Below are 24,459 nucleotides of genomic sequence, written 5' to 3'. Positions count from 1 at the left end.
GCTCTCTCGCTTGCCTCCTGGCCTGTATCTGTCTCCCCTCGCTAGCCTCTCAGTTGTCACCCTTAAGAGGTCTTTTCCCCCACAGTAATTACTTCCCCCACCTTAAAAAAAAAAAATCAGTTAATTTCTCCCATAAAGAGACAGGACTTGACTTGCCTGTTCCTCTCGGGAGGTACCCGAGCCTCCGGCAGCCTCGGATTCCTTGGGCTGCAGTTCCAGCACTGTGCGGAAGAGCCTGTCCGAGGTGACGGTCAGGAAACCCATCTCAGCATTGGGGTGCAGGCCGTACAGGTGGGGGCTCTCTCCTGGCAGGTTGTCATCGATGTACTGGTGGTAGGCCTGAGCACAGGATCAGGGCCACCGTTAGCTTGCAAGCACAGGCAAAGGAGCCCAAAGTTCCCTGCAACCTTGAAAACCTGTCCCCGCTCACGGGGCCCTTTGCAGCACCTGCCCAGGCTCTTTTTTAACTTGCGTCTCAGCCAAGTTTTTCCCTTTCCATCTCAACCACAGGAATTACTTTTGCAGCAATTCTGGGGGCTTTGACTCTCTCCCAGGGCTTTGACTCTCTCCCTCCATTCCCCTTGATGAGCGAGAGGGAACGTGGACTCCTGCACATTTATCCAGAGCAGGGGTTTTCTACAGCAAATTGCAATGGTTCTTACCTCGTAATCCATGCGTGGAGGGATCATAAACCCTGGAGCCAAGGACACCTCCCCATCCAGCATCTCGGGCTGGACGTACTCGCTCAGGTATGTGCGGCACAGCCGGCGGTCCCAGTCGTCAGTGATGTGCCCCCCGTACATGATCTCACCAAAGAGGTACCGGAGGTCATCCCACGGCACCTGCAGGGAGAGGCTCCAGCTGGGGCTCCTGAGCTGCTGCCCAGGAGTTCCCCATGCAAGCACAGAGTGATGGCTCCAGGACTGACCTGTGCAGGGAGATGACAGTCCCTGGACCCACAGGGGCTTGGGAAGAGGGGTGTCTCTTGATCACCCACAGATTTCTCCTTGGCCCAGTATGGACACAGCCATCTGTGATTTGAATCCTCTCTTTTTCCCAACCAGCCCTGTTCATGTCTGTGAGGGCAGTTCTAAAGGTGAGACTTCAGCCCTGCTCACTGCACCTGCATTCTTGGGGTGGGCTTTGCTTTTTAGGTGGAACCACCCAATCACCAAGGCAGGCACATGGGCCAGGTGCCTGGTGCCTCTTCCACCCAGCTTGGTCAGACCCTCATCCCCTTCCCCTGCCTGAGCATGCGGGGAGCAGGGGAGGAACTGCTCCTGGCCCTGGGCTTCTTCCTGAGAGTGTTTGTGCTGCAGACTGATGAATGTTCTAAGAGGCCAGTTGTTGGAGCGTGTGCTGTACTGAGGAGCAGTCACCTTGTTATCCCTCACCTTGGTGTTGGCCTCCAGGTAGTTGTGCAGGACGTTAACAGAGACGGTCAGGTCGCCGTTGTTGAAGGGGTACGACCTGTTCCAGCCCTGGGTGCCAAACCTGCGCCGCTCGGCCACCGCCGCGTGGAAGTAGCAAAGTGCAAAAAGGATGCACCTGAACTCCGTTTCTTTACTGCACTGCTCCAATGTTTCCTGCAGAGGAACGTGAGTGTGTCTTGCAGCTGAATACTGCTATCAGATGTCCCTCTAGTGAAGAACATCCATAGGCAAAAGAGAACCAAAAGTGTTCATTAGGGAAAAAAAACCATACAATTGTATTTTAATGATTTGCTACTTGGTAATTTTTGCACTCATCTGTTTATGAAGGAATTAGGAGTTCACACCCCAATGGCCTGCTGGCAGCTGAGGCAGCTTGTTCATGGCAAAGCTGCAGCAGCTCCATGTTCAGCCTCAGGAAAGGCCACTGGCAACCTGGCACTTCCTTGTGTTGGAAACCCTCGGGCAGCTCTGGTTACCCCTAAACCCCTGGCAGAAGGGGACTCCGGGCACTCCTGGAGGATGCCAGGGCTGGCTCCGGGTGCAGTGTCCCTGGCAGCGGTGACACCCCCGAGGAGCTCAGCCTGTGGAGCCCAGGGAGGGGATGAGCCATCCCTGCTGACCAGAACGGCCCTGAGGAGGCAGCAGTGGAAGGGCAGGAGTGGCACAGGGGCTACCTGGGAGAAGAGGTCGAGGGCTCCGTGCAGGTTGGCGCGCATGCCCGTGGGCGGCTCGCTGGTGATCTTGATGGAGTTGTCCAGCAGCCCCTGTGGGATGATGTGTGTCTCGGGGCTGGGGGCTGGCTCGGCGCTCATGAACAGCCGGTACTCGGCGTGGCTCTCCAGGCTGTGGTGCTCCACCAGCTTCTCCAGCGTGTCCAGCCACCGGGCCACTAGGTGGATGTTCTGCAAAAGAAACTCTCTGGACCTTGTGAATCTCACTTCCCGCCCCCAGTTCCTAGTGTGGCTCCACAGGGGGAAGGTGCAGTACAACCCAGCTGGGGCTGGTACAGCCAGCTAGGCCAGGCAGTGTCACTGCCATCGCCAGTGCCGTCAGGGCTGTGCAGCCTGTGGTGCCCACTGCCCACACCCACCTGCAGGATGACCCAGTGGCCCTCTGCGGCTGCCACCTCCATGGCGTGCTCTGCCACAACCTCCTGGCCTTGCCCCAGTGACACATTGTGGATCTTCCCGTTGTCAATGGTGAAACCCAGCCTCGTGCCTGGGAAGGGAATGTCTGCTGTCAGTATCAGTACTGAGCTGGGGCCATGCACTTCTGGCTGCTTGGCCCCACAGCAGCTCATGGCCAGCAGGGCTGGTGCCCGTCTGGGGTGGGCAGAGCCTCACCCAGTGCCTCCACGTCCTTCAGCGGGTCAACACCGGGGGAGAGGATGAAAAACAGCGGCGTGGAGGGGCTGCTCTCCTTGTACACCTCGGAGAGATCAATGCTCCTTCCTTTCACATACTTGCTTCCCATCTTCTCTTCCACAAACTTCCTACAGAAAAATAGAACCATCCTGTGAGATGGGAGCAGTCACTGGTTGCAGCTGGAGTGGTGGCACCCCAGGGCTCTTGCAGGAGAGCCCGGTGCTGGGCACCAGATACCTGATGGCATAGGTCATCCTGTCAGGGCGCAGGCACCGCAGCACACACAGCTTCTGTAGGGCTGTCTTGTTCTTCCAGTCCATGGGGAACACCTCGTTCTCTGGCGCCTCCATCTCCACAAACCTTTTCCATCGCTTTGCTGAGCTCTCGATGTCGTTCTCCAGGCTGCTGAACTCTTCCATTTCTGAAAGTGCCTTTGGGTCCCGCAGAGAAGGACTAAATCACTCCTGGGCTCTGCTGATCCTCACCCTGCAGGTGACCCTGCACTGGGGGCTGTGCTGGCATTGCCTTGGAACAGTGGGCAACTGCACAGACCCACCTTGACAGCACCCCAGCCCTGGTGCTGCAGGAAGTCCACAGGGGATGTGACACCAGTCTTGGAAGGGAAGCGCAGGAGAAAGTCCAGCTCTGCTGGGTTCACTTCTTTCTTGAGGGCCAGGACCTGAAAGTTGGGAGTGCGGCATCATAGCCACCCAACGCCCATGGCCCCAGTGTGAGGGGCGAGAGGCTCTGAGCATCCACAGCAGCACCAGAGTAAGAGAACAAGCTGTCTAAAGCCACGTGAATGCCTGTTGTACAGCAGGAGCCCCAGGCATTTGCAGGGATTACCTGGAAGGCAACTTGTGCCAGGAAGATGAGTTTGTCTCTCTCAAAGAGGCCCTGTGCAGTGTACACATAGACCGAGTAGGTGATCTGGTCTGTCAGGTTGATCACCCTTTGCCGGGTGTCGTCGCTGGGGATCGCACGTTGGATGGCTTTCTCAAAGACCCCGTTGAAGGCCTGAGGAAGATCCCAGCAGGCATCAGCGTGTGGCTGCTGGGGTCTTGTCAGCAGCATGAGAGCTGAAATCTCCGTGCTCCCTCAACTCTGTCCCACCCACAGACATCTCTGTCCCTCCTCACTTCCCATCTACCTTGAGAGAGAACTGGTAGATGGGGTTGATCTTGCAAAGGTCGCTCAGGATGAAGTACAGCAGGGATGCGCGCTCTGCTGCTGGCCGGTAGTTCTCTCTCGCAACGTTTATTTGTACTTCAGTGACTTTAGCTTCTTTTACCTGGAGGTGCAGGGGGGTGGGAGTTACCAGAACCCCGTCACACATCAAAATGGTGCCCGCCCTCCTGCTGGGTGCCCAGCCAGGCTGTCCCTGTGCCTGCAGCACCAGCTCCAGGGAGCACACTTACTTTTTCCTCAATTTCCTTGGCTGTGCGCTTCGTTATCTCCAGGTTCTCCACCAGTGCTGTGTCCCGCAGGAAATCCCCCCCAGCAGCCGACAGCCGGGCGAGCAGTGAGTCCTCCAGCTCCTTCAGCTTGATCTTGAACTCGTTCTGGCTCTTGGTCAGGTTTGCCTGCAACAGCAGCGTCCAGGGATGTGTCACACAGCAGAGTGCTGGCACCAGTCACTTTGTTGTACAGCCACCAACGTGCTGGTGCGAGGGGAAGGTGGATCTGGCCCCTCCTGGGTCCCACCATCACCTGCAGGGTGAAGTGATGGCCCTGCTGCCTGTGGGGGCAACGGGGAGCTGCAGCTGCAGGGCCTGGTCGGGCCTTCCTTGGCTCTCGACAAACAGCAGTGGGCACACGGAGGGGAGCTCTCATTCTCCCTGCCCAAAACCTCCACAGTGCCCCGGCTTCTCCCATGTACCTTCAGGGTCTCCAGGTCTGGCCGCTCCCGGGCAACCACCGCAGCCAGCAGCTGGTCCTCCAGGCCCTCCCGTGTCACCAAGAAGTTGATGAGAGTGCACTGAGCCTGCACTTCTGGCTTGTAGTGCGGGTTGAAACATCGGGTATGCAGGATTAGGCGGAACTGCTGGTTATACTCTACTTCTTTATCTCCAATTCTAATGTATCTGTTCAGTAAATTAAACAAATCAGTCCCCACACTTTGGGCAGTTAGTCATGACAGACTGATGCCTTCAGCCTGTGTGCTGTTCCTGTCCACTTGGGATGAATTTCTTTGGTTGGGAAAAGGCACGACAAGGAACAAGTACCAAACCAGACTTGGTAGGGCAAGGATGGAGGAACAGGAGCTGGAGACTGCCCTACCCCAGTCCCCCATGGCCTCTGGGGTGCAGTTCCCCTTCCAGCTTATCATGCCATATGGCAGGTGTCCCAGGGAATGTGTCCTTGAATCACTAAATTAACTGTATGCCAAGGACCGGAACATCTGGAAAGGCCACATTCACTGCAGGTGTCCTCCATGGGATGTACTGGAGAGCACCAAGAGATGTGGCCAAAGCAAAAGAAGGATCAGACTGCCAAGATGCCCACAATGAAGGTGCATCTACCAGCATTTTGGGGCAGCGGTGGCTGCTTGGGGCAGGTGAAACCCCCTCAGCATTTGGGTGTGCTGACCTGCCCTTGGCAGTCCTGCCCAGCAGCGGGTCCAGCACTGCCTCCACCGTCTCACCGATGTCCTCGATCAGCAGTGTCTGTCCTTCAGAGACCGCCTGGGCAATGATGTCCAGGTATCTGAGGGGGGAGAGGGGAGGTGTGTATGGCAAGCCTGTGCACTGTGGGGGGCTTGGTATGCTGTGGGAGGCTCACAGAGTGCTTTCCACCCACTGTGCCCTATCGGGACCCCAACAGCCAGTCCTGGCCTCCACAGAGCTTTGGGAGGTGTCAGGTACACCCTCAGGGCTGCTGCCCTCGTGTGCCCTGAATCTGATGGGGGATGTGATTGCCCTGACTCTGCACCCTTCAGTGGCAGGGAAAGGGGGGCTGCTGCAGCCTGAGCCTGTGCCCACCCCACAGCCCCTGGCCCACCTTCGTTGGCCCAGGCGGACAATCTGCAGGTCCTCCCCGTATTTGTTCTTGATCCACTTGCTGCCCTGCAGCTGGGCGTCCACGAGCAGCGGCCACCGCTGGGTGCTGCAGAGGATGGCAGCGTTCTCGGTGGAAGTGCGGTCACTGGGCAGCCCCTGGTTGTTCCAGGCAGCCACATCGGCAGAGTCGGTGAGGAGGCTGAGGGGGTCCAGGTCTGGGGTGATGGGGATGGGCACCTGCAGGGAGGGGCTGTTGGGTGCCTGGCCCAGGGGCGTGGGAGCCCCGCTGGGGAAGGCGCTCTGGGATGGAAGCTGTGGCCTCTCACCGTCAGCCCGTGGAGGAAGGGGACCCAGTGCTTCTCCATAAGCTCGGCCCTGTACTTCTTGGTGAAGTATCCGATGTAGGACACGAAGGCGGAGACCAGCAGCACGTCCCCACACAGCGTCTTCTCCTGCTCTCTGAGCTGCTCCACTGACTCAGCCCAGCGGACGTTTTCGGACGCCAGGCCCCCAACGAGCCTACGGGGTTAGAGGGGACGGTGGCTGCTGTGGTGCTGGTGCTGTGACCCAGGCAGAGGGTGGGTGGGGACTCAGCCCTGGAGTCCTGGAGTGTTGTCACCAAACATCTTAGTGGCTGCCTTCTCCCATGAATGTCTGGCCCAATTAATCTCAGAGTTTTTTAATTTGGGGAGGGTGTGGGGGGCTCTGCTGCTCCCATGGCCCTGGTGTCAGGGAGCAGCAACCTGCCCTGATGCTTCAGAGCCAGTGTTTGCATGGTACCTGTTTGCCAAGTTGATGACTTTGTTGGTTTCATCAGCCTCCTGCTGGCATTTGATCTTCTCTGCTGTGGCTTTCTCAAACTGAGCAGTGAGATTCTCCAGATTTGCATTCAGGGCCTTTGGAAGAGAACAGCCCCAGGGTTAATCCCTGCCCAGATGTGAGGCTCCAGAGTCCTAGAGCTCTGCAGCATCTCCATCCCAGGACACTGCTTGTGCTGGGCTCTGGGTTCATGTTTGCTCATTTGGTGCCTGAGGGGCTCTGGCTGTGGGGACACACACTTACCACAATTTTGCTTTTAATGCGACTCAGCCTCTGCTGCGCCTCTGCCAGCTCAGCATCGGCATCAGCCACTGCCTGTCTCTTGGGCTTCACTATGCAGTGCACCTCATAGAAGCGAACCATGTTGAGGCACCAGGAGCAGAGCCCTGCTGCGGCCGTTGACTTGGACTTGATGAACTCTGGATTAAAGCCGGGGTCGTTCCGGTAGGGCCTGGAACGGGAGGACACACCGTGCTGTGGCACTGCACTGCAGCTGCCCTGTCCCACTCCTCCCAGGGCTTGGGCTGCCTCTGTGTGGCAGGGTGGGAGAGAAGGGCCAACACCTGAATCCCACTCCTGTCCCCCAGCCCTGCTGTGCTCTGGGTCCCCCCTGGCCTCCCTGCTCAGGGCAGCTGGTGGCAGGGGCTGTGAAGGAGGAGAAACCAGCCATGGACTCACTCAAATGCCTTGAGACAGGCCTCAGGGATGTTTTCTCCATCATAGTTTTTTAAGCTTGCAAGGAAAGTGTCTGCTTTTCCTATCTTGACTTTTCCTGCTGTCCAGCTCCTGTCCTTTGGAATCTTGCCGTTTTCGGCCGTCAGAACCAACACAGCTGCCATCACATTCACTACCTCTGGTGGTGGGGCCCCAAAGGACTTCAGCTCCGTCAGGTTGTACTGGGGAGGGAGCACAGGGCCACTGAGCATCACCCCAGCCCAGGGCTGCCAGCACAAGCTGGGCACCTGCTTCTTCCCACTGAGAGCTCACCCACCTTGTTGAGCGTGTCAAGGGCCTCGCGTGCAGCAGAGAGCACCACCTCTGCTTCTGCCAGGTCACTTGCACAGGCTCGTTGCTTCTCAGCCACCATCTGGGGAGGGAGGACATGGGATGGGGTAAGTAGCTGTAACCACAGAGCTCACACTGCCCCATCCCACGTTGGACACCAGCTTAACACGTTGCACCTTGTTGATGGCCTCGACCTTCAGCTCCTCCTCATCAGCAATGGCTTTCTCCTTGCTGACCTTCTCAGTCTCAACACCCACCACGTGGATTAGTTTGTCTGTGTCCTCATTCTTCTGCTTCAGCTCTACCTCCTGGATTGCCAGCATGGCTTTCAGGTCATCCACCTCAAGGAAGGAAGACAAAGAGCAGGTAAAAGGGCAGATCCTGCCAAGCCCTGCCTGGTGGAGCAACAGTGTCTTGGTATGGCTCGGGGACCTCACAGACACTGTGGCCATCCTGCAGGGACGTGTCTGCTCTCTCCCCCTGTGCCAGACCCAGTACAGGCACGATGCACAAGAGAGGCTATGGACAGGCACCTGTGATGCTGTGCTCTGCAGCTTCATCAGCCCCTTCTCCAACCTGTCGATGCTGGCAGAAAGCTTGCTCCTTTTATCTGCCAGCAGGTTTTGGTAGAGCTTTATCTGCTCCAAGAAGGTCTTTGGCGTGGTATAATTATAGCGTCTCTCCACGGCCAGGTAGATCTTGGACATCTCCTTTGAGCTTGTGTGCACGAAGGACATGAAGCGGCTGATGGAGGCCTTGACCTCTGGCTGCACAGAGAGCACAGACAGGGAGCTGCTGCAGCGGGCAGAGGCTGCCCTGAGCCCTCCTGCAATGCTGGCTCTGTGTCCAGCCACAGAGGCCAGAGCAAAGTGACCCTTTTTGTCAGCAGCACAGCGCAGGGCTGAGATGCTGGTGGTGAAGGCACTGCTGCTGGTTCCCATGCCCAGCTCTGTCCCTGACATCCCTGTGTGGGGAGGAGCTGGTGTCCCCAGACTATTGCCTGTGGGGGTGTTGTAAGGCCAGAATGGAAAGGGAGGGTTTGTCCTTGCCAGCACAGCTCAGGGCTACAAGATCTGATGCTGGAACCAGCTGTAAACTTATCCCAGACCTATTCCCAGCTTGCTGTTTCCAGCTCCCTGGGTTACGCCAGACTCCCATCCCTGGGCACACTAGACACAGAGAGGTGCAGTTCATTGCCCAGTGCAGCCCAGGATCCCCAGTGCCCCAGGACAGCAGCTGCACTGGGGTCCCAGCTCACCTCGATGTCTGGTGTTTCCTCCAGGAACCTGCTGCTGACGGACACCAGAGCATCCTCCGGCCACTCGTGGAACCAGTCGATGGCCGTGCAGTTGACTACAGCTGGGAACCTCCTGGCCCGCACACGCAGGGTTGAGCCCACGGGGGAGAAGCAGAGGACAACCTGGGGCACAGCAGCAGTGGCTGAGCGGGCTGTCCCCGCTCTCAGGGTAGGGGCAGTGTCTCTGGGGGCTCACATGACTGACAGGATTCTGCTGCAGACCTGAGATTCGCTGTCTTCCCATTAACTCCCAGTACACACGAGTTGGTCTGTGGTTGTGCACCCTGTGCCTCTCACCAGGGCTGCAACCGGGTCCCCTGCAGTGGCTGCAGGCAGCAGCTGAGCACCGTGTGAGCTCGTGTGGGTGTCCCTGGGAGTGCCCAGCATGGTGTGTGGCCATGGCAGCTGCTGACCCCCTCTGCCCCCAGGGAGGTCAATACAGAGCTGGTCTGCCCTGCACCTCTGGGGCTGGGGGCAGCTGGGCAGTCTCTGAAAACACCTTTGCCTAAACCCACCATCCTGGGATGAAACCTCCATGTTCTGTGCCTGTTGCAAAGAGGTTTTGGATGAGGCAAATCAGGGGCACAGACAAACCAACCAGGAAACACCCACCTTTAACTGGCGCCTGACTTTTTCTATAAATAATTTCCAGCAGTTTTCCTTTGTATCCTCCATTCCAAGGGACTTCACTTGGGGCCTCATGGCCCCAATGATGGTTTCCAGGTCATTATCCTGAAAGAGGCCTGGCACCTCCCCAGATGCCAAGAAATCGTTGATCACAACCAGGAATGATTCTTCAGCCACCTGGGAGTCTGTCATCAGGAACACAGCGGGGATGTTCTTCACAGCTGCTTTGATGTACTGGGAGGCGAGGTCCAGCTGGGACAGAGAGAAACTGTCACCCCCCAGTTCAACCCCTATGAGGAGTTCTCCAAAGTGACCAGTTTGGAGCAGGCCTGGGCTGCCCCAGAGAGCTGGAAGGGAGCCTTTGGGAAGGAGCTGGTGCTGGGTGCTCTGCCCAGGCACAGGTCCAGCACCAGGGCTGCCCACACCACCACCCCTGCTGTCACCAGTAGCTCCTGCCCATGCCTGGCTGGGGAAGCACTGTGGCCCCTTGGGGCAGGACTCACGGGTGTCACCTGTGAGCGGATCCTGGTGTGCAGAGGCAGTGTCACAAGGAGAGCAGAGCCTCGTGCGCCCACTCCAGGTGCAGGACCCATCCCCAGGCAGGTGGCACCAAGCCAGGCTCCACAGTTGCTCCTACCTTCAGGTCTGGGATGCCGTAGCCTTTTCTCAGTGTGATCTGGAACACGCTCAGGTTGCTGATGTGAGCTGCCAGCCGTGCCAGGCTCTGCTTTCCGCTGCCTCCCACCCCCACCAGCAGCGCATTGCCCCGAGGAGACTCCAAGATCCGGCTAATTCTGCAAATGTGAGACACGGCGTCTTCGAAGAGCACCTGAAGAAAACAGGAGGGGAAGGTTTGGTGTTCTGGATCAAGGCAGAAAGAGCAGTGAGTGCCCCATAATGCACCAACCCAACCAAGCAGTGCAGTGCTGCAGTCTCATCTTTTCAGGGCAGAGCTGCCTGCTACAGGCACTCACCAGATTCATCGCTGCATTCACCTCATTGTAGCTCTCCAGGGCTTCCCCGAGCAGGCCACTCAGAGCTGCCCAGCTTGCCACTGGCATGTACTTGGACTCATCCATGCCCTGGGCAAAGTGGCAGTAGATGTTGGGCTTGGCGAACACCAGTTCTTCATTGAGCTCCTGGGAGAGGCAATTCCAGCCGTGGGGCTCAGCTGTGGGGCACCTGGGGGCTCCACTGGGCTGCAGCACTCTGCTTTTCAGCACAACTTACTGGAAAGGAGGCTTTGCAGATGTCTGCCAGCAGCTTCTTGAAGCTGTACTGATCCTCTTCATCGACAAGCTTGTCCCCATACACCCTCTCTGCTTCGTGAATCCAGAGACGCATCATGTCCACAGGGGTTTTCAGGCATTCGGGGGTAGAGAAGAGCAGCCCCTGACAAACAAATCCCGCAGCCCTCAGGGTTATTTTTGTGCCTCTCAGAGCTGATTGCAAAGGTTTGCTCTGGGAAGAGGCCAAGGCCCTTCTTAGGGACATGGTATGCTGCAAGATGTGGGATGAGGAAAGGGAGGAATAAGGATATTTTTGAAGAAACAGCTCTTCCACTACCTGGAATATGTTGGAGAGGTCCCGCAGGTTGAAGATGTAGTGGAACTTGATGGCTGTTGGCAGAAAGTTGGAGGCAACCTTCTGGTGCAGGGCTGTTGGCAAGACAGGAGTGTGAGCAGGCTCCAGGTCCCCAGAGGGACCCCTGAGCTTGGCTCCCTAGTGGTGAATTCCCCAGGGGCTTGTCCCACCCCAGCATGGCAAAGGCTCACCCAGTGCTACTGCTACCAGCTGGGGCTGCATCTTCTGGACAGGTGGTGGCATGCTCTGCCGGGCCAGGTGCTGCTGCAGGATGGTGCCGTAGACGGTGTGCAGAGCCTCCCGGCTGGGAAAGCACACGGCGAGGACGCAGAAGTGGCGCTGCAGAAAGGGGCAGAGATTGCCGTGGGCACTTTGCCCCACAGGGGCTGATGTAGCCAGCTGGAACTGCAGGGTCCCCTGCCTCATTCCACTCTCTGGGCTTTGGTGCCTTGAGGGTGAATGTGCCAGGCAGAGCCCTGCCCCCAGGTCCTGCACACCTGCAGCCGTGAGTCGATGGTGAAGGACCCTGCGGTCGGGTTCATGCAGGCCACGTACTGGCAGTTGCGAATGTCCTTCAGGGTCAGTTTGTTCCTGTCATACCTGTGCAGGGACCAGCACTGTGACACTTTCCCCAGGGATGGGGACAAGTTCCCCTCATCATGCTGTGCCCCTCCAGCACCCACCAGTGCCCGTGGTCCAGGTGCTGCCGAATCAGCGTGTGTGGTGCCACAGTGCCGTACTTGTCTACCTCTGGCATGTTCATGTCATCGATGAAGTAGATCAGCCTTCTGGTGCCAGGTGGGCCAAAAATTCTCCCCGATTTCTTCTCCAGGGGTTTCTCAAGGACGACTGCAGCAAGAGGAGTAGGTGGGTCAGCACTGCAGGACTCTGGCACAGCCCAGTGCGGGGCCAGCTGTGAGCCTTACCCTGTAGCATGGCCGAGGTTGTGTAGAAGTTGAGGGGCACAGACTGCACCAGATATTCATCTGTGCTGAGTGCTTCCAGCTTGTTCCACATCAGGACTGACTTTCCTGTCCCTGCGTTCCCCACCAGCATCACCGGCCGCTGCTTCTCCATCAGCAGGTCCATGAAGTAGCGGAGGCGAATGGTCTCTGTGGTGTGCACCACGGCAGCCTGGGGAGAGGCACTGTCAGTCCCTGCATGGCCCTGGCACTGGCACAGGCAGGATCCTCTGTCGGGGCAGCTCCTGGCAGCTCCAACAGACCGTGCTCTCTGCCTGCAAACCTGGTCCCTCCCTACACGACATGTCTCTTGTGCTCTGTTATTCTAAACACTTTCTGACCAAAACCAAGTCGTTACACAGAGCAACATGGACAGTTCCTGAAACCCCCACAGCCACGGCTCCTCGCCCTTTTCCCTGACAGCTTAGATAAATCCCCAAGATGCCACTGTAGGAAACACAAATTGAGTGCTAAAGGACATTTTGCACTCAGGCAATAGTCACAGCTATTTTACCAGACTCTCTGAAACTGCAGGTTAATCTGAAGGTAAAGGAGACGTGGAACTCACAGCCCTTGCTTGAGGCTTCTGTGGGGTAAAGAGAACCACAGGAAGCCATCGGGTTTAATGGGTGCTACCAGTCCTAATCCTGATGATGCTCCATGCATTGCTGAGGGGAAGACTGTAGAGCAATAGTCAAACCAACCATATAAACACAGCACTTGTGGGAAATACCTGTAAGGGGATTTCAGGGTCGAGCTCAAACTCTGGCACTCTTTCATCCCAGGAATTGAATGTCTTCGTTTTTGGATGAATGTAATAGTCGAAAATTGTCCCCTGATTAGGAAACTTGACGGCTTTAAATTCTGACAGCCACCACTTGCTGAACTGCTGGCGGTGATCCACCAGCTGGAGGACAGAACAGAGACACTCAGACCCCAGGCACATGATGGGATGCAGAGAGAGGTGGCAGGTGCTGGGCAGTCCCATGGCTGTACCTGGTCCTGGAACAAGGCCCCACCGAAGGCCCAGATACAGGCAAAGACGAAGAAGAGCTCATATAGCTCCCGGGGTGAGTCTGCTGGGATATTCTTCGGTGTCAGGAAACATTCTAGCAGGGACAGAACTGTCTGTATGGCTGTGACCTCAGGAACAGGGGTGATTGTCTTGAACTCAGACCTGAGCTTCTCCAGGCATGGTGGCAGATACTTGTCAAAGAGGATCATCAGAGCAGCCTTCTCAGACTTCACTGTCCTTGTCTCAATCCAGCTGGCCACAATGCTGTGGGAGAGAGACAAGCAGGGCTGCAGCAAGCATCCCATCCCATCCCATCCCATCCCATCCCATCCCATCCCATCCCATCCCGTCCCGTCCCGTCCCGTCCCGTCCCGTCCCGTCCCGTCCCGTCCCGTCCCTCTGCCTGCCCAGCTCACGGGTTCCAGCCCAGGTCTGCAGGGTTGATGTAGAGGATTCCAGCCCGGGACACGGTGGCCGGCGTGGCTGTCCGCAGGTGGCTGATCTCGAAGATGAGCCGCATGGTGGGAGTGAGGGGGATGCGCTCGTTGCTGGCCAAGGTGAGAACCTGGGGGAAGTGGCTCGTTGTGGGGGATGTCTGGAGTTGGCCCCCCGAGACAACAAGGGTGACACCCTGGGGTGTGATGGCACCAACCTTGTTGTCATCCATGACTGTGTTCAAGGACTCGATCCACATTGGATCAATGTCTCCATCAAGGATGATCCATTTGGGCCCATCATGTGTGATGTTGGCCAGGTCACGCATTGCCGTGGAGAACAGACCTGCCCCACAGAGAGACTTGGCTTGTTCCTCCCCACACACAGCCATTTGCTGGAGGACATGTGGGATTTGTGTTCCCATGAAATGTATTCCTTCTCTCTCCCACTCCAGGAAAGAGCCACAAGGAAAAGTCTTCCCATTCTGCCTTGCATTGCACATAAACTGAGCTCACAGCACTGGTGTCTCACCATCCTTCCATTCCCGTGTGGCTGGGTGAATGATCCCAAACAGCTCATCGCAGGTCACAGCCTTGGGGTCGAGGTCCACAGTGACTGGCCTCCTCTTCAGCCTTTTGTATGTCTTGTTGAGGGACTTCAACACCTGTGGAGAGAGGATGGTGCAGCCACAGGTGCTGATCCCACCAGGGCAACCACAGCCTGCAGCAGCCTCTGCCTGCAGCGGGGGGCACGGAGCCTGGGCTGCTTCTGGGAAAGCCCCTGACCTCCCTCTGCAGAGCCAGTTCCTGGGCAGGGCATCGTGGAAGCCCAGGCTCTGCCAGCCAGCACGGTCCTGTCACCCTGCTGGCACCTCAGCACGGCCCTGTCTGCTCTCTTTGTCTCTGCTCCCCTCCTGGGTGTCTTGGGCACCCCCTGAGCTGTGCACCCCACACCTGCTCAGCTGCCTGGGCTCAGCCTGGCACACACAGTGCCTGAGGGCCTGGCATGGCCACGGCTGCACTGCTGTCCTCCGCCCAAACACCGCTCCGGCAGAGCTGGGGTCTGCACAGCCCTCACCAGAAGCCGTGGGAGCCCATGGGATAAGCCTGGCCGAGGCCAGAGGGGCCCCATGTCCTCAGGATGGTTTGGTACCTGGGACTTGCCGCAGCCGGCGTTGCCGACGACGAAGACGGAGTGTCGTACTTGTAGCAGTTCCTCCAGCTGTACCACCTTGAGCACAAAATTCTCCTCTGCCTGCAGCTTCAGCTCCAGCACGGACTCACGGATGACCTGGAAGGGAGAGCAGGCACTGACCACCAGCAGCCTTGGAAAGACCCCAGAAGCACTGAATAGACCATCAGCCTCTGGATCCTGCCAGGACTGGGACATCTCTGGCAATGGTGCCATGCTTGGGCTTTCACCTTCTCAAAGTTGAGGTCCCTTTTCCTGGGAACATCCAGTGCTGGAAACAGGTCTCCAATCAGCCCCAAGAACACAGGCAAGTCATCTGTCACAATCTTGGGGATATTGAAGTCTCGCAAAGCTCTCATCAGAACCTGGTCCTCTGCAGAGCCGGGGTCCCCCCTCTTCAAGGAGCCTGCCACCACCAGCACAGACTTGATGGCCCGCAGCCCCCAGTCGTAGTGGTCCTGTGACAGACAGGAGGCAGAGAATCACCATTTCACTTTGGTGAGGAAGAACTGCTTCAAACAGCACTGCAGAGGAACATCCTGTCCATTGGCCCCCAGCCAGGATATCCACATGGCTCCCAGTGGGCTGGACCTAAACTGAGCTTATTTACAGGAGAAACCTGTAGTCAATCATGGGGATGGTTTGGAACTGGGAAGCTGTCTTCCTTCTTGGAGACTCGTTTATATTGTAAATCACCTCTCTTGAGATTAATAATATCTGAATGCTCTCACCTTAACTGGCCTAATTCTAATTTTAATTGATGCTGTTCTTCTTTGGGGCTTCTTGATTCCTTCCTTAAGGCAGAAAGGTGCCATATGATGCACCAGGTAGAAGTGGATCTTGTCCAGCCACAGACCTGAGCTGTGCAGAACCATGACTCCGTGTGTCACCACCAGCAATCCCACCACAGTGTGTCAGGTTTGATGATCAAATGAACTCTCCTCTCATAGACAGCACTGTGTAATATCATTGATTACCTGTTTTGACAACAGCTCTTTGCAGAGCGTGTAGAGAGTGATGAACTTTCTTGCCAGGAGCCTGGCATCGAGAAACCCCTCTGCCACGAGCATGATTTCGCAGATCAGCTCAAAATCGGGCACCACCATAGCGCAGGGTCTAGAGAGGAGCAGCTGCAGTTGTCAGGGCCGCTTACCATGTCCTTACCCTCCCCCAGCTCCTGAGGTTTGCCCCCAAGTTTCCAGTGTAATGAGCAGTCAGTTGCTGCAGTTACACTTGCTGGGATCTCCTTCCCAGACTCCTCCAAGCGCAGCTCATGTCCCACCAGACTGGGGCACATCAGCCCTTCTGCAGTCACAGGTCGAGTTTCACCAAGGACAGGGGTCCCACAGCATATCTGTGCCTCCCCTTCAGGTGGTGCTTCACCACCTTTTTGTCCTACTCCCCACCCGAGCATCCTCTCATCTTGCTGAGCAGCCCAGCTCGCCCTGCCTGGCCACCTCTGGGAGTGACAGAGGTGTCACTCAGGTGACTCAGAGCTGTCCCACAGTGCTGAGAGCTCCCTCATAGCAGGGCCACCAGTGCACACAAACACCCCTGGCTCAGGTCACACTGTGGATGTGGCACATGGGTGCCAGCACCGAGGGAAGTGCTGCCGTGACACCGACCCACCTGAACAGAGCCTTTAGATTCTCAGGCAGCTCTGTGCGCCCAGCATAACCAGGGTTCATGGTGATGAACAGCCCAACCGATGGGACCAGGGAGATGGTCTCCCCAAGGAAGTTGAATGTTTTCTTCTTGGCACGGATTGCATCTTGAATACATTTTACCTGCCAGGTGAGCAGAGGTGTTGGTGCTGGCAGTTCCCAGCTCCCTGCCCCGTGCTCTGTCTGGCCCCAGCTGCTCCCCAAGGTGAGCCTGAGGGGTTGGTTGTGCCAGGAATAATATTGAGACCTAGCCACAGCAGCAAATATTGAAGCCACAGCAGCAGGAGAGCTGGACTTAAACTAGCTCCTTCCTAATCACCTCAACTCCTTGTCCCAGGTGGTGGCAGAGCTGGGGGCTGACAGGATGGGACACAGCTGGGCTGTGAGGTTTAACTCTGCCCAAATCCCCTGCACTGCTGTGCTTCCACCCCCCACCCTGTGTACAAACAGGATATAGTGGAGAGAACAGTGGCAAACTCCTGCGAGTCAGGTCTAACTGGGGCAGCATCCAGGACACGAGCTGGGGAGTCTCTTTGGCACCCAGTGCCACTGGGCTGTGGGGACAGCACGCACCTGCACCGCAATGACAGACAGCACCTCCACCAAAATGCGATTGAACTCGTCGAAGCAGCCCCAGGCGCCTGTCTGGGCAAGTCCTTTGTAGATGTTCCCACAGGACTGGAGAGAAAGAGAGCAGCAGGACAGGCTCAGGCACTGTGACCCCTCACAGCATGGGGGATTTGGTGACAAAACTTGAGTGCTGAGAGCTGCTACCTTATGGATTGTGCTCTTCCCTAGGGAAATTCCCCACGGTGATAAAGCCCCTCTGCCAAGGCTCCCCTGGGCTCCCATAGACCCCAAACCAGGGTCCCTTTGTCCTGGACACCCCACGGTTCTCACCTGGGTGCCACCATCCCGTTGCCCCGTGCCCTACCCTGTAGTCCATCTGCTCGGAGCAGTTGAACACGTAGACCATGATCCCCACTGCCCGGCCCAGGTCCTTGGTGGTCTCTGTCTTGCCGGTGCCTGCGGGGCCAGCGGGGGCCCCCCCCATGTAGAGGTGCAGGGACTGTGTCAGGGTGATGTAGCACCTGTGGAGGGGGGACACCGGGGCTGAGCGGGGCCCGTGGCACTGCCGTGGTGCCAGGGCAGTGGGAGCTGTGGGGAGCTGAGCCCCACCTGTCTGTCAGGGGGGTGATCACCAGCCGGGGGGTGTTCCCCAGGTACTCGTAGGCGTACAGGAGCTGAGCGTCGCAGATGTTGGCGTAGCAGTGCTTCTCCCCATCATCCCAGCGGTGCCGGAGCTGCGACTGCCAGGCAAACGCCTGGGAGTTCTCCACCTGTGGAGCAGCTGGCTGTGGGGGGCAGGTGGGCACTGGCACTGCCCACCCTGGCCCGCTGGGATGGTGACACACGCTGCCTCGGGACCGTTTGCCACCTCCCAGCACAAGGACAGCGTGCAAAGGGGTCCCAGGGCCATGCTGGGGTGGGTGAGGACTGTCCCTCCTTGAGGCCCAGCTCAGCGCACACCCACCAACAGAGCTGCCCAGCCAAAAAGTAATGGAATGACAGGAAACCTGTGCTCCAAAGTTCTGAGAGACGGTGCAGCAAAAATTCCCTCTGGTACCAAATACCTTTGTTTGGATCATTTTGGCCACAACATCCCTCGCGTGGACATCAATAGTGCAGATTGTCATGATCTTCATTCTGTCTCCGGCACTCAGGTTCCCAAGGAGCAGGGAAATCAGGGCATTCAGCCGAGCGATCTGGGGAAGGACAGAAATAATGGACATAGAGATGATGCCCTCATTTGCCCACTTCTTGATGACCTCTGGCCTGGCAGAGAGGCTCCAGGTGAGGTGTGGATGGTGCCAACCTGCTTTTTGTTATAATCCTTCAGGGCATTCTCGTAACCTTTCTCCAGACTCGAAAAGGCAACACCAACCTCTGAGGTCCAGGCAATCTGGGTGCACGTGAGAGCGACCTGCAGAAAACCCCGGGGCAACACGGCCATAAAGAGGAATTTGCTGTGGCTGTGCCTCCTGGGGCTCTCTAACCCCTGTCCCTCTCAGAGCCGGCTCAGCCTGGCCCCGTGCACACACCTGTGCTGGGTAGTCAAACACCCACTGCTCCCGTGGCTTATCCTCGTAGGTGCCCAGGGCCTGGGGGATGAGGTTCCGCAGCGTCGAGCGCATGCGCTCCAGCAGCCGGTTCAGCCAGACCTCGACCTGCAGGGTCACATCCAGCAGAGCTCAGCAGCTCCCAGCCCACTCAGGCTGCACAAACCTCTCCCTGCACATTGCAGTAGGAGAGAGTCTGGTCCCTAGGGCACAGCCCATGGGATGTGAAGAGGGGTGGTCTGAGGGCAAACAACCGGGGGTAACCACCCTGCAACCCTCGAGGGACTGTGAGGCTGAGCAGGTTCACACGACTGTGCTGCTCTGTACCTACAACACAGGTGCCATTGCTGGGGTTTTTGGCCAAAAATCTTTGTAATTGCATATTTATACTCCTGCCGGGCTGTTAGAGCACAACCAGCAAAAGGCTCATCCCCATCCTCAACCTTCCCCCCGCCTCAGCCTGCAGAGTCTCCACAAAGCTCAGCTGACCTGGCCAGACAGGTCACAGTCTGCATCGAAGGGCACGTACTCCCCGTCCCGGCTGAACATCCCGCGGGCCACCTTCTGCGGCTTTTTGTCTGAGTCCAGCTGGAACTCCAGCTTGGCCAAACTGTCATACAGCTTTGTCAGGTGCCGGGAGACCTGAGGGCAGAGGCACAGCCACCGTCAGGACCCCCGTCACGTGCGGAGGTGTGATCAGCAACTGGACCTACCCCCGGGTGCTCTCTGGGCACTGCACCCCCAGGAAGGGGGATCAGGGATGGTGTTCTGCCCATAAGAGTGAAAAATATTCTAAAACTGCTCAAACAACTGCAGGGAAATGGCACAGGACTCACCCCCATGCTCACACACAGCCTATACCTCAAGGGGCTCGGTCCCCTTTGATAAAATATCCAGCAGGTCCGCAGAGGAGACAAAATAGAAGCGGGGAAATGCCAGTCTTTTGGTCTCAAGGTATTCAGCCAAGGCCTTCTCACAGACCGCCAGCCTGACAGAAAACAGAGAACCTGCCATTAGCCCCCATACACTGGTTTTACTTTTTGCTCAGTCCTTGTCTTGCTGATGCTTTTTGAAGCCCTTCCTTTGGCCTCCCAAATGCTTCACCAGGATGGCTTGATCCTTACCTGTCCTGCAGCGCTTCCAGCCGGGTGTGCAGCCCGGGCTTGTTAGTGCAGTCAATCACGTTGGGAGTTTGTACTGCATCAGCCATTAGTTCCTGAAGAGGAAAAACACTTCAGCCAACCCAAACTGGCAGAGAGTTGCAGGGAAAATGAGAGGGGGAATGGGCTTCGCACTCGGAAATCCTCGTCAATGGTATCAAATTTCTTCGAATCCTCTGGCAGTTGACTGCGTGTGTCTTCAGATGCTATGAAGATTGTTTCCAGGTGGCTCCATTTCCTCTGCACCTCAAACCAGGTGTTGATGACAGTGTCAGTGGTTGACAGCTTATGCTGCCAGTCCTGTGCCCTCTGAAGGAAGAAGGCTCGGTACTTGGAGGCCAACACGTTCTGCAGCTGCATTTGGTTGTCTTCCAGAGTCTCAATGAGCAGCTCATCCATCTTCAGCAGTGGGAGCTGGGTCCTGCTGTGGGGCTCATACTCAAACTCCATTGTTGCCCAAGTAGTGTCCAGGGCATTCAGCACCTGTGGTTTGGGCACAAGGATGAGCTGGGTGCTGGGCCCAGCCCCTGTGGGGAAGCAGGAGGACAGAGGAGCGCCTGCTCCAGGCATGGGCTTCACCAGCTCTGTGTGCTGCCTGTGGACTCCAGCCCCAAGCCCTTGACAGCCATGGAGTCACACTGGGGTCTCAGCAAAGCAGGGGAGGAGCTGAGCCCCGTTTACCTTCTCCATCCCAGCCTCCTTTGACGCTTTGTCCACGATGCCGCGAACCTCCTCCTCAAACTTGTGTAGGTTCAGCTGCAGCAGATCCGCGAGGGTGGTGTTCTCGGACATGGTGAATTGCACCTGGAGCAGAACCGGCACGGTTGGGCCATGGGCTCCCCTCCACAGAGAGGCAGCCCAGCAGCTCACCCAAACGAGCTCATTAACACCCACTTTTAGAGACCCTACACAAATATTTGCATGTGGCCAGATTTAAACCTAATGGAACCCTTCCCTTGCTGGGTGTGGGTCTTGGGAGCCTCCCGGGCCAGGGATGGGCAGCAGGACTCAGGAGCACCTTGGTTGTCTGCACAAGCTCCTGCCAGTGCCGGTCCCTGATGGCTGGGTTCTGCAGCTCGCTCACGGCTCGCAGGGATGTGATCATGTTCTTCATGCTGCTGTCCAGCCCTGTGAACGCGTCCCAGCTCTTCACCTCCTTATCCAAAGTCCGGATGTCTTTAGCGAATTTCTTGCACTCAATATCCATATCCTCAACGTTGAGCTCTGCCCACCTGGTTGTGTTCCAGGCAGCGATGCTCAAGTTCACCTGGACCCAGGATACAGGTTCACAGCGCGTGATTAGCAGGAGCATTCCTGCCCGGGAAGAGGAGCAGCACACCCAGTGCCGCACGCCCTGAGTGCCCACCCGGCCCCCACTCATGCACACCCACACAGACCTGCTCCAAGCGTAACAACCCACCCCATGTCTCATCCTCCCTCTGATGGCAAGGAGCTCTCTGAGAAGCTGCAGCAGCTCTGCACCTTTGGCTGGTAATGCCCAGCTGGCAGCAGGTACCTGCACCAGGTGCCTGTGCTAGGTGCCCATGCCAGCCAAGAGCAGCCTGTTGTCCAGCCCTTGCCTGGAAGCAGCGTTGGGCACTGCCCTGGCTCCCAGACCACAGCACGTACCAGGGTGACCATGTCCCAGACCTCCTTCAGCAGGCGCAGCTCCTTGCGACACATTTTAAGCTGTTTGTACTCTGGGACCGACACCTCAAACAGTGCAGCTGAGGTGGCCAGGGCTGCCATTTCCTTCTCCAAGGCCGCGATGTGCTTATCTTGCTGGATGGAGGAACGGAAAAGGCGTCAGCCAGGGACCGTGTGCCAGTCTCTATTCCAGCAGCTGCTCTGTCCCTGCTGCGGGGCCAGACCCTCCCTGTCAGCCTGGAGTGGCTGCCCCTCCCCAGCAAGCAGTGTCAGGGGTGGCCAGGCAGTGCCAGAGGAGACAGCAGTGGTGTCCTCCCCTTCCTTACCCTGTTCAGTGACTTGTAGGGGTCTGGGTCTGTGTACGAGAAAGGGGCTTTTCCCTGGAAACTCTCCCGGAAGGCGAGCTGCTGGACCTGTGTGCGAGGATGGGGCTCGTGGGGGCAGCCAGGACCCGGCAGTTGGGAAGAGCAGCAGAATCTTCCCAGAGCTGTCGAGGAGCTGTCTCCCTGCCCACAGCCCCCAGGCAGGCACCTCAAAGTCCTCGCACTTCTGGCGGAGGATGGCGGCCTCGGCGGCTTGCAGGGGCGCCGCGTTGTCCGCCACCCGCAGGCACAGCTTCTTGTTGTTGTCCCAGTGCTCGGGCAGTTTCTGCAGTGGACAGACACCATGTAGGGTCTCCAGCCCGACCCCAGTACCCCTGCCCAGCCCCCCACACCCTGAGCAGCCTACCTTGAGCTGCAGGTGGACCTCCTCCGGCATCTTGTCCCCATAAGTCTTGAGCAGTGCAACTGTCTCCTTCAAGGGCTCAAACATGACATCAGTCACCTCCTGCCTCTCCTTGACCTTTGCCAGGTGCCCCATCATTGCCACCAGTCCTTCATAGTCTCCCTCCTCCAGAGGTTTACTCAAGCCGGCAGTGGACTCTTTGATGAAATCCTGCAGCTCCTGAAGACTGAGAGGACAGTGGTGCTCACCAGGTGTCCCTGGGGCTTAGGCTCACTCTGCAGGGCATGACGCCCCAGAAACTCACCCCTGAAGGTGCCTGGAACCTTCATCTGGAACCTGCCCTTTCAGGGCTGTGTCCCTGGGTCAGCCCTGCCCTGGCACACAGTGGTGCCTGTGCCACAGCTTAGCTGGGCTTCGCTTGGAGCACCCTGTCCCTAGGCCAGGGCTGACCAGGCGTTACCTGCTGGTGACGTGTTGGGCGAGGAACTTCCGGAGCACCAGGCTCTGGCCCTTGATGGCATCCAGCAGCGCCTTCTTGAAGGGGCGGCAGTCGCTCTTCAGCCACCCCCCAAACACCTTGGTTTCCTCAAACTCCAGCACCTCTTCATGCAGTGCCTCCAGTGCATCAATCTGGGGACAAGAATGGGTCACAGTTTGTGGATGGCACCTCCCTGGGCACAGAGTGTCCCCTAGGGCACCCTGAGCTCCCAGCACATCTGAAGGCACCCATCCCACACCTCCTGTTGAAAGAGCTGGAGGGGTGGAATCCCAGGTGCCAAGGGCTTCTCTGGTGATGGCTCTGTCTCCTCCCCCTCTGCGGGGGCACTGCCCATGGTGAGGAAGCGCTGCAGGAACTCCTCGGGGCTCTCCTGCCACAGCTGGGAGTGCTCCTCAAAGCTGCCACTGAATTCTTCCCCTTCTGCCATGGTGCTGACCACCAGCGACATCAGCTTCTCCTGCATCCTCGCCAGATCCGCCTGCTCCTCCAGCGCAGTCTGAGGGGACAGGCAGGGCTCGGGACTGCCTGGAAACGCCACCACCCTCACCCTTCACCTGCCACGGACTCACCTTGTAACTGACCGCCCCCTCCAGCAGCCGTGGCATGGAAGCTGCCACCTTCTCCATGTCCTCGAGCAGCCCCTCCACCAGCACCAAGAAGCTGTCGCCAGCCCCCGCCTCCAGTGAGGGCTGGTACTGCACGCGGCCCTCGGACAGCTCCATGCGCACCTCGAACAGCGGGGCCACCTGGGCCTGCAACAGGGCAGTGTCTGCCGTGGGGCTTCGTGTCCCACAGCCCTGCAAGCTGCTGGAGCACGGGGACAGTCACGTTTGGCCACTGACCAAACCGACAGGAGCAGAGGGACACCCCGAGCCCAGCACAGGGACACCCGCTGCCAGAACACCGGGACCTACATCAGGGTCCATGTTGGTGAGCAGCAGCTGCAGGGATTTGTGAACGAGGTTGCAGAGCCCATCCAACACGATTTTGTCTAAAAATCCCACGTAGGCCAGCCAGATCCGCGAGGACAAGTCAGCCTTAAACAGATCTGCGTTCTCCTGCCACGAGAAAACCAACCAGTGCTTGTCAGTGAACACCCAGCACAGGCACTGGCTCCTGACATTGTTTCAAGTCCTTCCTCCTGCCCCTGTGAGCCATCCAATGCTCCAGGGCCATGTCTCACCTTCACCATCCCCTGGATCTTCTCGCCTGTACTCTCGATGACAGTGCGGCGCTGAGCTAAGGCCTGTTCCTTCCCATCGAGGTCCAGGAGCGCCGTTTCCTTGTTGTCCTTTCTTCCAAACAAGGGAGTGGCTGAACAGTCCTGCAGGGAGGAGAGAATGAATGGGGCTGCTCTGCTGAGCCAGGGAAGGGATAATCCCAGCTAGACGTGTCCCACAAAGATGCTTGCGAAGTGCCAGCTAACACTACCTCCATCAGCTTGGTGATGTTCTGTAGGTTCAGCTTTGCTCTCTGGACCCGTCTCTGCAGGTCATGCAGGGTCTCCCTCATCCCCTGGATGTATTCCATGACACCTGGGAGGGAAATGGGCACATGAGCACCTTGTGGAGACACCCCCAGGGCAGTGGCAGGTCAGTTGGTGCTGGGGACCAGGGACCCCCAAAATGCACAAGGAGGATTCCCAGCCTTGGATGGCCAAGGTGGGGGTTTGTACCTTCATTGCTCCAGAACAGAGACTTCTCAGCACTGGCCAGACGGACATCCAGGGTCTCCAGCTCCCCTGCCAGCAGCGGCTGCTCCACCGGCATCAGCTGCTGCCTCACCTGAGTCAACACACCCGCAGGTGAGCACCAAGGAGCAGGGTCCCCACCCCACCAACACGGCGGTGTGGGGCAGGAGGTGTGGCAGCAGCCACAGCTGGGCTTAGCCACAGGGTGGACAGGGACCTGAG

General features: G+C 57.7%; 1 protein-coding gene across 1 annotated transcript in view; it reads right to left on the bottom strand.

The window, feature by feature from the left end:
• The window catches only part of DNAH17 (dynein axonemal heavy chain 17), a 32,264-nt gene that overhangs the window by 2,685 nt on the left and 5,120 nt on the right, over positions 1–24,459 (bottom strand). Inside the window, exons 15-77 of the mRNA XM_023938883.2 lie at positions 24,223–24,331; positions 23,979–24,082; positions 23,731–23,871; positions 23,462–23,605; positions 23,117–23,299; positions 22,786–23,043; positions 22,509–22,678; positions 22,052–22,274; positions 21,854–21,970; positions 21,649–21,735; positions 21,305–21,457; positions 20,694–20,942; positions 20,357–20,479; positions 19,811–20,158; positions 19,640–19,731; positions 19,377–19,503; positions 19,005–19,157; positions 18,498–18,623; positions 18,272–18,379; positions 18,030–18,161; positions 17,575–17,735; positions 17,330–17,486; positions 16,969–17,073; positions 16,361–16,518; positions 15,709–15,847; positions 14,962–15,189; positions 14,693–14,830; positions 14,072–14,204; positions 13,758–13,885; positions 13,522–13,670; positions 13,087–13,369; positions 12,824–12,997; positions 12,055–12,262; positions 11,812–11,977; positions 11,626–11,728; positions 11,320–11,467; positions 11,111–11,202; positions 10,775–10,936; positions 10,519–10,683; positions 10,182–10,373; positions 9,530–9,796; positions 8,879–9,040; positions 8,154–8,387; positions 7,797–7,961; positions 7,607–7,702; positions 7,294–7,511; positions 6,859–7,066; positions 6,577–6,692; positions 6,123–6,315; positions 5,798–6,033; positions 5,387–5,503; positions 4,677–4,881; positions 4,216–4,380; positions 3,948–4,088; positions 3,644–3,814; positions 3,354–3,476; positions 3,035–3,228; positions 2,777–2,925; positions 2,524–2,651; positions 2,108–2,335; positions 1,395–1,586; positions 663–842; positions 157–339 (exon numbers count right to left, since the gene is read on the bottom strand). Coding sequence (XP_023794651.2) covers positions 157–339; positions 663–842; positions 1,395–1,586; positions 2,108–2,335; positions 2,524–2,651; positions 2,777–2,925; positions 3,035–3,228; positions 3,354–3,476; positions 3,644–3,814; positions 3,948–4,088; positions 4,216–4,380; positions 4,677–4,881; positions 5,387–5,503; positions 5,798–6,033; positions 6,123–6,315; positions 6,577–6,692; positions 6,859–7,066; positions 7,294–7,511; positions 7,607–7,702; positions 7,797–7,961; positions 8,154–8,387; positions 8,879–9,040; positions 9,530–9,796; positions 10,182–10,373; positions 10,519–10,683; positions 10,775–10,936; positions 11,111–11,202; positions 11,320–11,467; positions 11,626–11,728; positions 11,812–11,977; positions 12,055–12,262; positions 12,824–12,997; positions 13,087–13,369; positions 13,522–13,670; positions 13,758–13,885; positions 14,072–14,204; positions 14,693–14,830; positions 14,962–15,189; positions 15,709–15,847; positions 16,361–16,518; positions 16,969–17,073; positions 17,330–17,486; positions 17,575–17,735; positions 18,030–18,161; positions 18,272–18,379; positions 18,498–18,623; positions 19,005–19,157; positions 19,377–19,503; positions 19,640–19,731; positions 19,811–20,158; positions 20,357–20,479; positions 20,694–20,942; positions 21,305–21,457; positions 21,649–21,735; positions 21,854–21,970; positions 22,052–22,274; positions 22,509–22,678; positions 22,786–23,043; positions 23,117–23,299; positions 23,462–23,605; positions 23,731–23,871; positions 23,979–24,082; positions 24,223–24,331 — 10,407 coding nt within the window. The remainder of the gene's footprint in view (positions 1–156; positions 340–662; positions 843–1,394; positions 1,587–2,107; positions 2,336–2,523; positions 2,652–2,776; positions 2,926–3,034; positions 3,229–3,353; positions 3,477–3,643; positions 3,815–3,947; positions 4,089–4,215; positions 4,381–4,676; positions 4,882–5,386; positions 5,504–5,797; positions 6,034–6,122; positions 6,316–6,576; positions 6,693–6,858; positions 7,067–7,293; positions 7,512–7,606; positions 7,703–7,796; positions 7,962–8,153; positions 8,388–8,878; positions 9,041–9,529; positions 9,797–10,181; positions 10,374–10,518; positions 10,684–10,774; positions 10,937–11,110; positions 11,203–11,319; positions 11,468–11,625; positions 11,729–11,811; positions 11,978–12,054; positions 12,263–12,823; positions 12,998–13,086; positions 13,370–13,521; positions 13,671–13,757; positions 13,886–14,071; positions 14,205–14,692; positions 14,831–14,961; positions 15,190–15,708; positions 15,848–16,360; positions 16,519–16,968; positions 17,074–17,329; positions 17,487–17,574; positions 17,736–18,029; positions 18,162–18,271; positions 18,380–18,497; positions 18,624–19,004; positions 19,158–19,376; positions 19,504–19,639; positions 19,732–19,810; positions 20,159–20,356; positions 20,480–20,693; positions 20,943–21,304; positions 21,458–21,648; positions 21,736–21,853; positions 21,971–22,051; positions 22,275–22,508; positions 22,679–22,785; positions 23,044–23,116; positions 23,300–23,461; positions 23,606–23,730; positions 23,872–23,978; positions 24,083–24,222; positions 24,332–24,459) is intronic.

The sequence above is a fragment of the Cyanistes caeruleus genome, chromosome 19 (assembly GCF_971803275.1).
Source record: "Cyanistes caeruleus chromosome 19, bCyaCae1.hap1.1, whole genome shotgun sequence".
NCBI classification, from domain to species: Eukaryota; Metazoa; Chordata; class Aves; order Passeriformes; family Paridae; genus Cyanistes; species Cyanistes caeruleus.
The sequence above is the reverse complement of the archived record's forward strand: the minus strand, read 5'-3'. Positions and strand labels throughout refer to the sequence as shown.